Source organism: Tachyglossus aculeatus, chromosome 15 (assembly GCF_015852505.1).
Source record: "Tachyglossus aculeatus isolate mTacAcu1 chromosome 15, mTacAcu1.pri, whole genome shotgun sequence".
In the NCBI taxonomy this organism is placed as follows: Eukaryota; Metazoa; Chordata; class Mammalia; order Monotremata; family Tachyglossidae; genus Tachyglossus; species Tachyglossus aculeatus.
The window spans coordinates 18,517,783-18,531,462 of NC_052080.1; the positions used below are offsets into that span (position 1 = coordinate 18,517,783).

A 13,680-nucleotide genomic window follows, 5' to 3' on the forward strand; every position below is an offset into this window, starting at 1 on the left:
TAAAAGGTAGTCACATGGTTTCTGCTGCATAGGGACGGGGCATGGGCCTGGTAGTCACAGGGTTTGCTGCCATTTGCTGCATAGGGATGGGGCACGGCCCTGGTAGTCATCATCATCAATCGTATTTATTGAGCACTTACTGTGTGCAGAGCACTGTACTAAGCGCTTGGGAAGTACAAGTTGGCAACATTTAGAGACAGTCCTTACCCAACAGTGGGCTATTTAAGTGCTTACTATGTGCCAAATATTGTTTTAAGCTCCGAGGTGACTTGACACCTGTCCACATGTTCTGTTTCGTTGTCTGTCTCCCCCTTCCATACTGTGAGCCCGTTGTTGGGTAGGGACCGTCTCTATATGTTGCCAACTTGTACTTCCCAAGCACTTAGTACAGTGCTCTGCACACAGTAAGCGCCCAATAAGTACAATTGAATGAATGATTGAATGAATTTGCATACAGTCCCTTGCCCACATGGGGCTCACAGCCCTTATCCCCATTTTGGAGATGAGGGAACTGAGGGTTACAGAAATGTAGGGACTTGCCCAAGATCTCACAGCAGACAAGTAGCAGAGCTGGGATTATTATTATTATTATAATGGTATTAGTTAAGGGTTACTGTTTGCCAGGAACTGTACTAAGTGCTGGGGTGGATGCAGGCAAATCGAGTTGGACCCAATCCCTGCCATGTGTGGGACTCACACTCTTAATCTCCATTTTACAGGTGAGGTAATTGAAGTCCAGACAAGTGAAGGGACTTGCCTAAGGTCACACAGCGATCAAGTGGTGGAGCTGGGAGTAGAACCCATGTCCTTCTTTCTCCTGGGCCCATCTATCCACTAGGTCACGTGGCTTCCCCAGCGTGCTGTACGAAGCACTTGGGAGAGTACGATACGACAGAATCAGCAGACACGTTCCCTGCCCATGAGGAGTTTACCTGGGGACTCTCCATGTGGGGAAATTGCCGAGGCGATGGGCCCATTTTGCCATGGCACCCCAGTGTCCAAGGATGCCACCTGGCCCAAGGTAGTGTTTCCAGGGAGTTGGCAGTCTGGCCCATCAGGCATCCTACAGAGAAAGTGTTGATCCGGCACCCTTGAAGGGGAAAGGGAGGGTGGTCTGTTGTTACCAGGGGGCTGATCTGCCCTGTGTATTTTGTGTCCCCTCACCAACTCTTTTTGAGAGCTGTTGTTTTCCCACCAGCCATGCTTTAGGATTTTTAATTTGTGTTTTGTCTTCTCCTTTTTTCTTAGTGAAGCAGAGCTCGCGCTGAGCAATACTTTTTTTTTCCAATGCTGGGCAAACTAATGAATCATATAGAGCCCTTATTTTGTGAAAGAGAATGAAACAAAGAAATTGAAAAGCACCGATTTTTCATCTGGCCATTTGATTGGTCTCTCTCTTTTTTTAAAACCTGTGAAAGATATTTTCTCCTCTCCTTTAGACTCCAGCTTCAGGGTAGCTTCTACAGAAGAGGGAGTTCTGAAGAATGATAATGATGGCATTTTGTAAAAGTTATTATAGTAATCATGCAGGTATTTAAGTGCTGACCTTGGCCTCTAGGCTGTAAGCCCGCCGTGGGAGAGAATGTGTATGTTCATTGTTATATTGTACTCTTGCAAGCGATTAATACAGTGCTTTGCTATGAATACGACTGAATGAATGAATAAATGCCCAGCAGTTTTATTAGCTCCAGGATAGCTACAGGATAAACAAGTCAGATGCAATCCCTGTCCCAAATGGGGTCACAGTCTAAGTAGGAGGGAGAACAGGTATGGAATCCCTGTTTTACAGATGAGGAAACCGAGGCACAGAAGTGAAGTGATTTGCTTCGCTTTGGTTACACAATAGGCAAGTGGCGGAGTCGGGATTATAACTCAAGTCCTCTAGCTCCCAGACCTGTGCTTTTTGTCAGCCAGTCAGTCGGTTGCATTCATGAGAAGCAGTGTGGCTCAGTGGCAAGAGCCTGGGCTTGGGAGTCAGAGGTCATGGGTGCTAATCCCAGCGCCACCATTTGTCAGCTGTGTGACTTTGCGCAAGTCACTTCTCTGTGCCTCAGTTACCTGATCTGCAAAATGGGGATTAAGACTGTGAGCCCCACGTTGGACAACCTTGATTACCTTGTATCCCCCCAGCGCTTAGAACAGTGCTTGGCACATAGTAAGCGCTTAACAAATACCAACATTATTATTATTATTATTTATTGAGCACATACTGTGTGCACAGCACTGTTCTAAGGGCTTGGGAGAGTACAATATAGCAATAATGAGACACATCCTGCCCACAACGAGCTTATATGTAGAGGGGGAGACAGACATGAATATAAATAAATTATAGAAATGGACATACCAATGATTAGAAGGGGAAAAAGATGAAAAATAAAAATGCAGTCTTACCCAGATGAACTCAGAGGACCTGGATTCTACTCCTGTCTCTGCCAATTGCTTGCTGTATGACCTTGGGCAAGTCACTTAACTTCTCCGAGCATCAGTTTCCTCAACTGTAAAATGGGGATTCAGTCCTACTTCCTCCTCCTTTGACTGTGAACCCCATGTGGGACAGGGACTGATGAAACTTGATGAAACTTGTGTCAAACCCAGTGCTTAGGACAGTGCTTGACACATACCTTCTGTTCTAGTGTCCTCTCCCAACTCCATTCCCATTTTTCCCCCGCCTAGATCCCACTCCAAAGGAGACCAGAGATGTCTGAATTTTGGATTATCAAAAGCAGAGGAATGAGTCTTCTCTGTCCCCTTTGCCTTTGGCTCTAATTGCCACAATAAATATACAGCAGCAGCTGAGCACTTTTGAACACAGAAGAATCTTTGCCGTATATGAGTGGTTCTCCATTGCCTAACCCCAGCTTGGCATCAGTCACTATATAAAAAGAATGAAAGCAACAGGGGAGAGTTGGCTAGCGTCTGCACATAGTGAGACATGTCTTTATTGCGGGAATGTTTCTCTCCTGCTCCCTCAGGGGGATGCAGAGGTAGAAATAAAAGAACAAAAACATATAAACAATCCAGACCTGAAAAAACACCATGCAGTGTTTTTTTCTTCTTTTAGGGAATGTGTCCACAAACTCCGTTATACTGTATTCTCCCAAGTGCTTAGTACTGTACTTTGCACACAGTAAGGGCTCAATAAATGCGATAGATTTGAGAAGAACCTTGGTGGCAACTGTCCTGTTGGGAGAAACAATCTATGTTATTTCTCGAGAACTTACTGTGTGCAGAGCACTTTTGTAAACAGTTCAGAGAGTACAATGTAGCAGAGTTTGTAAGAATGATAATTGTGGTACTTCTAAAGCGCTTACTACATGCTTACTACCGTACTAAGCTCATGGGCCTCACAGTCTTAATCCCTATTTTATAAATGAGGCACAGAGAAGTGAAGTGACTTGCCCAAGATCCCACAGCTGACAAGTGGCAGACCTGGGATTAGAACCCAGGTCCTTCTGACTCCCAGTCCCTTGCTTTTCTCCACTAAGCCACGCTGCTTCTCTGTGTGGTAGACATGTTCCCTTCCCACAGGGAGCTTACAGTTTAGAGAGGGAGAGACATTAAAACATTAAAAGCATTTAAATAAATTGTGGTCGTTACAATAAATTACGGCGTGAGTGGCCGTTGAGTTTTCTCTCAGCCGTTGTTTTCAGGTTTCTGGCATCATTGCCGATGCCACTGCGTGTTTGCGTCCTGTCTTTCCCAGGAAATTCATTGTCGTATCCATTGAGCACTTACTGTGTGCAGAGCACTGTACTAAGTGCAGTCTGTGACTTTGTCCCTTCCATCAGTTTCTCTTTCAAATTTGGACCCTCTCTCCCACCCCTGCTGTCCTTTAGGGCATAAGCTTGTCCTCTATTCTGTAAGCTCATCCTCTAGACTGTAAACTCTTTGTGGGCAGGAAATGTCTGTTATATTGTGTTGTACTCCCCCAAGTGCTTAATACAGGGCTCCAAACACAGTAAGTACTTGATAAATACAATTGACTGATTGATTTTGAAATTTACTAAGGATGGGAACTGGGTTTGATCAGCCTTGAGAAGCTCGGAGACAACAAAGCAGCCTTCTGGAGGATCAGTCAATCAGTTAATTGCATTCAGACTGTTAGCTCGTCCTCTAGACTATAAACTCGTGGGTGGGGAATTTGTCTGTTAGACTGTATTGTACTCTACCGAGCTCTTAGTATTGTGTTCTGCACACAGTAAGTGCTCAATAAATACAATTGATTGATTTTGGCAGTTGCCAAGGAGGGGACTGGGTTTGATCAGCCATGGTAAGCTCAGAGACAACAAAGCAGCCTTCTAGAATATCCATCAATATCCATTACAGAAGCAGTGCGGCTCAGTGGAAAGCGCACGGGCTTGGGAGTGAGAGGTCGTGGGTTCTAATCCCGGCTCCACCACTTGTCTGCTGTGTGACTTTGGGCAAGTCACTTAACTTCTCTGTGCCTCAGTTCTCTCACCTGTAAAATGGGGATGAAGACTGTGAGCCCCATGTGGGACGACCTGATTACCTTGTATCTACCCCAGCGCTTGGAACAGTGCTTGGCATATAGTAAGCACTTAACAAATGCCATCATTATTATTATTATCAACTGTATTTATTGAGCACTTCATTAAGTATTTGGGAGAGTACAACGGAACAGAGAAGCAGCATGGCGTAATAGACAGAGCTTGGGCCTGTGAGTCAGAAGGTCATGGGTTCTAATCCTGACTCTGCCACCTGTCTGCTGTGTGACCTTAGGTAAGTCACTTCACTTTTCTGGGCAAATAGGGATTGAGACTGTGAGCCCCACGTGGGACAGGGACTGTGTCCAACCCGATTGGGGTGTCTCCACCCAAGCCTTAATACAGTGCCTGGACCATAGTAAGCGCTTAACGAGTACCATTATTATTATTACTCTCTTCCCACAATGAGCTTACACTCTGGAGGGGGGGAATGGGTCCACACTAGTGTTATATTGTGCCTTCCCAAGCATGTAGTCCAGTGCTCTGCACACAGTAAGCGTTCAATGAATTAGATTGACTGACAGGTGTTTAGACCAACGGTGGCCCCAAGCGACTCCTCTCTACGGGCCATGCTGGGCACCGACCCCTTATTATTTCTTCCCTCACCATGGCTGTCGGTAATTTGTCGCCATTTCAACCTTCAGACCCTGACTCTCCCCAGCTTCGAAGCCTTATTGAAGGCACATGTCCTCCAAGGGGCCTTCTCTGACTGAGCCCTCCTTTCCTCTTCTCTCCTTCGCATCTATTTCACCCCGACTTGCTCCCTTGATTCATCTTCCCGCTTCCAGGACCCAAAGCACTTATGTCAGTATCTGTAATTCATTTATTTGTATTAATGTCTGTCCCTCCGCCTAGACCTTAAGGTGACTGTGCTCAGGGAATGTGTCTGTTATATTCTTTCATTCTTTCAATCGTATTTGAGTGAGTGCTATGTGTACAGCACTGTACTAAGCGCTTGGAAAGTACAATTCGGCGACAGAGACAATCCCTACCCAACAATGGGCTCAAAGTCTAGAAGCAGGGAGACAGACAACAAAAAAAACCCAAAACAAGTAGGCAGGCATCAGTAAGAATGAAAATAAGAATGAATGAAAAGTGGTGGTTAGATCTTGCCCTAGTGGGGCCGGGGCAGGGAGGGGCATGATGCTCAGCCCCATGCCCAGGGTATCTCTTACCACCAGTTCTTCCCGTCCCCCTGTCTCCTCCCTAACATCCCCTCACCACCCCTTGCCACCCCCAACCCCCCCAAAACCACCCCCCACCCAAAAAAAATTCTGCTTGCCTTAAAGATTATAGGTTTTATTTTCTGGCCTGTAGAGTCCACCACAGTAGGATTTTGCTTGCTGATTCTTGAATCCATTAGACTTCCAACACCCCCTTCCCCCCCACCCCTCTTCCCTGCAGTTTAGAAGGTGGAATTAATTACCGAGAAATGTCCTGGCTTGTCTCGCCTGGACGTCTTTCATACATTCATTCAATCGTATTTATTGAGCGCTTACTGTGTGCAGAGCACTGTACTAACCGCTTGGGAAGTACAAGTTGGCAACATATAGAGATGGTCCCTACCCAACAACAGGCTCACAGTCTAGAAGGGGGAGAAAGACAACAAAACAAAACATGTGGACAGGTGTCAAGTCATCAGAATAAATAGAAGTAAAGCTAGATGTGCATCATTAACAAAATAAATAGAATAGTAAATATGCACTGGTAAAATAGAGTAATAAATCTGTACAAACATATACACAGGTGCTGTGGGGAGGGGAAGGATGTAGGGCGGGGGGGGATGGGGAGGAGGAGAGGAAAGAGGGGGCTCAGTCTGGGAAGGCCTCCTGGAGGAGGTGAGTTCTCAGTAGGGCTTTGAAGGGAGGAAGAGAGCCAGCTTGGCGGATGTGTGGAGGGAGGGCATTCCAGGCCAGGGGGAGGATGTGGGCGGGGGGACAGAGACGGGACAGGCGAGAACGAGGTACAGTGAGGAGGTTAACAGCAGAGGAGTGGAGGGTGCAGGCAGGGCTGGAGAAGGAGAGAAGAGAGGTGAGGTAGGAGGGGGCGAGGTGATGGAGAGCCTTGAAGCTGAGAGTGGGGAGTTTTTGCCTGGTGCATAGGTTGACTGGTAGCCACTGGAGATTTTTGAGGAGAGGAGTAACATGCCTTGAGCGTTTCTGGATAAAGACAATCCGGGCAGCAGCATGAAGTATGGATTGAAGTGGGGAGAGACAGGAGGATGGGAGATCAGAGAGGAGGCTGATGCAGTAATCCAATTGGGATAGGATGAGAGATTGAGCCAGCAGGGTAGCGGTTTGGATGGGGAGGAAAGGGCAGATTTTGGCAATGTTGCGGAGGTGAGACCGGCAGGTTTTGGTGACGGATTGGATGTGAGGGGTGAACGAGAGAGCAGAATCGAGGATGACACCAAGGTTGCGGGCTTGTGAGACTGGAAGGAAGTCTTTACCAACAGGGGTGATTCTCGGTTAATCAGAACAGTAATAATGGTGATATTTGTTGGGAGCTAATTACGAGCCGAGTACTTTGTTAATTGGATGCATCACCTGGCCCACACTCGAGGCCTTACAGCGTGAGAGGGAGGAGAACGGTTATCGAATCCCCATTTTACAAATGATGTAATTGAGGCCCAGTGAGGCAGAGTAACTTGTCCTAGGTCCCACTGCAGGCGAGTGGCGGAGGTGGGACTAGAACCCAGGACTGCTGATTTCCAGTCTCTTGCTCTATCCATGAGGCCGTGCTGCTTCTCAGAGCAGAGTGGCTCGTGACCTTTCCAGGAATCTCAAAGCTGGCGGAATATAGGATTTTATCTACTTTGAGCCCCGGTTTGAACTTCTTTACTGAGGCCCTTTGACAGGTTGGCCTTTAGCGTGACAAAAGGAGATAATCTCTCTCAGATCCGAGGGGAATCCAGAGGCCAGAGAGGAGACTTTTTTTTTTTCTTAAATGGTATTCGTAAAGCACTTGCTATATGCCAGGCGCTATCCTAAGTGCTGCGGTGGATAAAAGATAATTGGGTTAGTTACAGTCCCTGTCCCTTATGGGGCTCACAGTCTTAATCCCCATTTAACAGATGAAGTTACCAAGGCCCAGAGAAGTGAAGTGACTTGCCTAAGGACTCATGGCAGACAAGTGGCGGAGCCGGGATTAGAATACAGGTCCTCCCACTCCCAGATCCGTGCTCTTTCCACTAGGCCATGCTACTTCTAGAGGGTCTTGTCACCCTTATAAGAGATTCAAAGAGCCAAGCAAAAGCAAGACCTCATCCTTTTTCCTTTTGGTCTTTTATGGAATTTGTTAAGCGCTCACTACATGCCAGGCACTAAACACTGGGCTGGATACAAGATAATCAGGTTAGTCATAGTCCTGTCCCTCAGGGGGTTCACAGTCTCAATCCCCATTTTACAGATAAGGTAACTAAGGTTCAGAGAAGTGAACTGACTTTCCCAGGGTCACACAGCAGACAAGGGGCAGAGCTGTGATTAGAACCCAGGTCCTCGGACTCTCAGGCCTGGGCTGTTTCCACCAGGCCACATTGCGGCTTCTCGATTTAGCTTCGAGCTTTGGTATGGATGGCAGTTCTTCCACTCTCATTAAACCACATTAAGTAGGACATGGCAAGTAAATGATTAGAATAATGATAAGGATCTGGAATATTTTATGCAAATACGGAGGGGAGAGATTGATTTATTCATCTCTAACCTTTATTTAGAAAGGAAAGAACAGTAACACACAATACCTGAGTCATCAAATCCCTCCAGGTGATTTAGGGAGTATGTGTGTTCATAAACTGTCTCCACTTGCAGTCTATGGGCTTTGTGTTCTAGGAGATGATGTTCCCTGTCAAGTTCCCCCCACCTGGCCTTCGTGGTTCAATGGATGAGTTTTTTGTTGGTTTTTTTTGCAATAGTATCTGTTAAACCCTTGCTATGTTCCAGGCACTGTACTGAGCACTGGGGTAGATACAAGCTAATCGGTTTGGACACAATCCCTCTTTCACACAGGGCTCACAGACTTCATCCCCATTTTACAGAAGGAGAAGAGCAGTCAGGGCTAGTGGAAAAAACATGGCCCTGTCTGCTTTGGGACCTTTGGCAAGTCACTTCACTTTTCTAGACCTCAGTTTCCTCAATCCCTGTTGCCCTCCTACTTAGTGAACCCCATGTGAGGCAGTGACTGTGTCTGACATGATTGCCTTTAATCCACCCCAGCGCTTAGAATGGCGCTAGACACCTAGTAAAGCACTTAACAATGAGCATAATTGCCTTTGTGATTACAGGTGAAGTTACTGAGGACCAGATAAGTGAAGTGACTTGCCCAGGGTCACACAGCAGACAATGGCAGAGCTGGGATGAGAACCCAGGCCCTTCTTACTCACAGGCCCGTGCTCTTTCCACTGGGCCTCACTGCTTCTCCTCTTTGGCCCTGAATTGGAAGCGGTTTCTCTGCAACTGTTTTCGTACAGGATGGTTGGGAGTATTCAAGGATTGGTGAACCAAAATCTTCCGTAGTCAGTATTGCCAGCTCTCTGAGATCGCTCAAAGACTTTTGCTCACTTCTTTCTCAGATACCAGTGCCCATCTTTCACCTTTCCTCTCATAAGGATCAGTCCTTCAGTGGTACTTTTTGTGTGGCCTAGTAAAAAGAGCACAGACCTGGGAATCGGAAGACCAAGGTTCTAATCCCAGCTCCACCCGCTTGTCTACTGGGTGACCATGGGCAAGTCATTTCAATTCTCTGGGCCTCAGTGTTCTCATCTGTAAAATGGGGATTAAGACAGTGAGCCCATGTGCAACAGGGTTAGATAATGTGTCCAATCCAATTAGTTTTCATCTACCGCTGTGCTTAGGACAGTGACTAGCACAGAGCAAGAGCTTGACAAATGCTATTATTGTTAATATTTTTGAGTGCTTATTGTGTACAGAACATTGTACCGGTATGTGTGAGAGTACAGTAACAGTAAACCCAAACCCTGCTTTCAAGAGCTTACAGCCCGGCGAGTCTGGAGGTTGCCGAATTCAAGATGTCATGGGCTGTGGTTGTCTTCATCTTCATTGTGCTGGCCAGCTCTCCTCAGACAAAAGCAGAGCAAAGCTCTCCCCAGCAACTTGCTGGGAACTTTTCCCAGTGTTGGTGGGACGGTTTCCCTAAATCGTAATCTCCTCGGGCTGCGGCCTACTCCAATGCATTCTGACCCAAAGCTACCCTCCCCGGGGGAGATGGGTGGGGGCTCCAAGGCACTGGAGATGGCGGTGGTGTCCCGGCTGACTGATGCTTCTCGTTCTAGGGCTTGGTAGAAGACCCCAACACGGCCTTGGCCCTGACATGCGACCCCAGGCTGATGAAAGAGAAGAGAGACCCCGAGGGCCCCCTGCCACCTGGCCCCGAGACCGAGCTCTCCATCCGGATAGGTAGACCCGGCCTCCACCCAGGCAAGCATCCTGCCACGGAAACAAACAGAGTAACATGGCCTCACATAATGGCCTGCCCATACTAATGCCAAGTTCAACTCCTACCCCATTGTGTGGAATGGGCCTCTAATGCTCTCAAAACTACTTGACCCCGGGGCCTTGAGGTTCACCAGACATTAACCCAACCAGTTCCACTCCCTTGAGGTCATCTCAGATGGGCCCCAGGGTTCATTGACCGTGGGAGCGGGACTGAAAAATCTCTTGTTCACGGGAGGCAGTACAATCCTTCTGGTTTGTGGAAACACTGCTTTTACCCCTCTGGCCTCTTGGAAGTTGTGAGATTTGCTGTTCTTTATGGTCTGTTGGGGCAAATCTCCAAAATCCAAGGCGAGTCAGGCAGACCCAGAATCCAGAGAGTCCAGAGTTGTTTGTGTGCCTGATTGATAGTATTTATGAGCGCTTATTCTATACCAAGAGCACTGTACTAAGGGCTTGAGAAACTACAATGTTACAGAGTTTTATTAATAATGATAATTGTGGTATTCAAGTGTTTACTATGTGATGGTATTTGTTAATAATAATATTGATGGTATTTGTTAAGCCCTGTGCCAGACACTGCACCAAACACTGGGGTGCAGACAAGCAAATTGGGTTGGACAAAGTCCCTGTCCCATGTGGGGCTTGCAGTCTTAATCCCCAATTTTACAGATGAGGTCACTGAGGCACAGAGAAGATAAGTGACTTGCCGAAGATCCCCAAGCAGTTATGTGGTGGAGTCGGGATTAGAATTTAGGTCCTTTTGACTATCAGGCCCATGATCTATCCATTAGGCCACACTGCTTCTATAGAGTTGGTGGCTACGATCCCTCCTTCAAAGAGTTTATGGTCTACCCGGACAGATTGGGTTGACGGACAGAAGGGCCAAAACCACAATATCCCAGATTATGTCCCTACCTTTCCCGAGAGAGAAAAATAAATATGCCTTGACTACCACCTAGCAAAAGTGGCCTAGTGGATAGAGCACTGGCCTGAGAGTCAGGAGGACCTGGGTTCTAATCCCAGCTTTGCCAGTTGCTTGCTGTGTGGCCTTGGGCAAGACTCTTCACTTCTCTGTGTCTCAGTTTCCTCACTGTAAAAGGGGGATACAGGTACCCCTTCTTACATATACTGTGAGTCTCTTGCGGGACAGGGACTCTGTCTGACTTAACTTTTACCTACCCCAGCACTTGACACAATAAGCGCTTAAATGCCACAAAAACAAACAAAAAACTGCTCACTCTGGGCAAGATGGGCTGATTCGACGCTGAATGTTTCTCCATTTAAATTCATTTGAGACGTCGGGATGTTTTCTGGAAAGCAGCCCCCGGGATTTTGTGAATTTACCTCAGTCTTGGAGGCTGCAAACCTAGGAGAAGCTGAAGCTGGGCAAGTGGTTTTGAGGATGGAAGCTTTCTCACTGTTATTCTTTGTCTCTCGCTTGCATATGGGAGAATTACCGCTATGCACACGATTCCTCTCTGGCGATTCGAGATAATCATTTTCTGTCATCTGGGGGTGATCTTCTAACCCAATGTGTTTGTGAGATATATGAAACTGTGGAAAACCCAGGCCTTAGGCAGAGCAAGCCTTGAAAGTAAACTACTCCCATTTGTCATCAGTAATTCTGTCACGATAGCGAATTTGTTGAATGGGTATAGTCTCAATGTAATGTGCATTTCTCTCTGGCCCCGTGGGACAGCATTCCTAGAGCCCAGAGTGGCATTTAATAATAATAATTATGGCATTTTAAGCATTTACTATGTGCCAAGCACTGTACTAAGCGCTGGGGTAGATACAAGCTAATTGGGTTGGACACAGTCCCTGCTCCACCTAGGGGTCACAGCCTTAATCCTCATTTTACAGATGAGGTAACTGAGGCCTAGAGAAGTGAAGTGACTTGCCCAAGGCCACACAACAGACAAATGGAGGTAGGATTAGAGTCCACATCCTCCCAACTCCCAGGCTGTTTTCTGTCCACTAGGCCACGCTCCTTTCCAAAGCTGAGGGCATGGAGACTTTATACAGCATGTCAATAAGTTGAAATATGTGGAGGGAAGAAAAATAAATTTGCTGTGTTCACCAAGCAGGCAGTCGGGACTGCCTTTTTTATTTCTGTGGAACTTATGTACCTGGCACTGTCCTAAGCACTGGGGTGGATACAAGCTAATCAGGTTGGACACAGTTTCTATCCCACATGGTGCTCACAGTCTTTATCCCCTACAGATGAGGTAGCTGAGCCTCAGGGAATGTAAGTGACTTGCCCAAAGTCACCTAGCAGACTAGTGGCAGAGCTGGGATTAGAACCCAAGTCTTTTCTGAGTCCGAGGCCGGTGATCTACCCACTAGGCCTCTTTGCTTTTTTCATTCATTCATTCATTCAATCATATTTATTGAGCGCTTACTGTATGCAGAGCACTGTACTAAGTGCTTAGGAAGTACAGGTTGGCAATATGTAGAGATGGTCCCTACCCAGCAGTGGGCTCACAGTCTAGAAGGGGGAGACAGAGAACAAAACAAAACATATTAACAGAATAAAATGAATAAATATGTACAAGTAAAATAAATAGAGTAATAAATATGTACAAACATATATACATATATACAGGTGCTGTGGGGAAGGGAAGGAGGTAAGGTGGGGGAATGGAGTGGGGGGAGAGGAAGGAGGTGGCTCAGTCTGGGAAGGCCTCCTGGAGGAGGTGAGCTCTCAGTAGGGCAAATAAAATAAATAGAATAAATATGTACAAGTAAAATAAATCAATAAATAGAGTAATAAATATGTACAAACATATACATATATACATTAATATGTATATTAAGTCTCTGCAGATTTGTTCCTCAAAACTTGGGCAGGACACTTCAGCTCCAAGTCGATGAAACTGTATTGCGATGGGCATCTGCCGTGTGAGTTAAATTTTTAGTTCCCCTGCTGCCTTCTTTTTTTATGGTATTTGTTAAGCCCTTACTATGTGCCAGGCCACTGTCCTAAGCCCTGGGAGCTAATCAGTTGGACGTAGTCCCTGTCCCACACGGGGCACGCAGTCTTAATCCCCTACAGATAAGGCATCCGAGGTCCAGAGAAGGGTAGGGACTCGCCCACGGTCACAGAGCAGACAGGTGGCGGAGACAGGATTAGAAACCAGGTTCCCTGTCTCCCAGGCCCGTGCTCTATCCATTAGGCCATGCTGCTTGTCTCCTCACCTTGGTCCTGGTTCGCACTTGTAGGGCAGAAACCCCTCCTGGGTCGCACCCCACCCTTTATGGCAGAGGGCCCGGAGACACGGAATAATAATAATAATAATAATAATAATAATAATAATAATAATAATAATAATAATATTTGTTGAGTGCTTACTATGTGCAAAGCACCATTCTAAGCACTGGGGAGGTTACAAGGTGATCAGGTTGTCCCACGTGGGGCTCACAGTTTTAATTCCCATTTTGCAGATGAGGTAACTGGGGCCCAGAGAAGTTAACTGACTTGCCCAAAGTCACACAGCTGACAGTTGGTGGAGCCGGGATTTGAACCCATGACTTCTGACTCCAAAGCCCGTGCTCTTTCCACTGAGCCATGCTCTGTTGGAGACACGGAAAGTCCTCTCGCCCTGACTTGTTACTAGGGCCAGGCACACCCCTCTCCAATGTTGCCTGCCTCCCTGGAGAAAAGCATGTGACAGATGGGGACAGAGAGAAATGACCCGCTTCCCGACGTCTTCGCCTCCCAAATG

General features: G+C 46.9%; 1 protein-coding gene across 3 annotated transcripts in view; it reads left to right on the top strand.

Moving 5' to 3' along the window:
- The window catches only part of SLC39A11 (solute carrier family 39 member 11), a 296,134-nt gene that overhangs the window by 146,434 nt on the left and 136,020 nt on the right, over positions 1–13,680 (top strand). For all 3 annotated transcript variants that reach the window (XM_038757085.1, XM_038757084.1, XM_038757083.1), the window contains one exon: positions 9,793–9,937. In XM_038757085.1, coding sequence (XP_038613013.1) covers positions 9,793–9,937 — 145 coding nt within the window. The remainder of the gene's footprint in view (positions 1–9,792; positions 9,938–13,680) is intronic.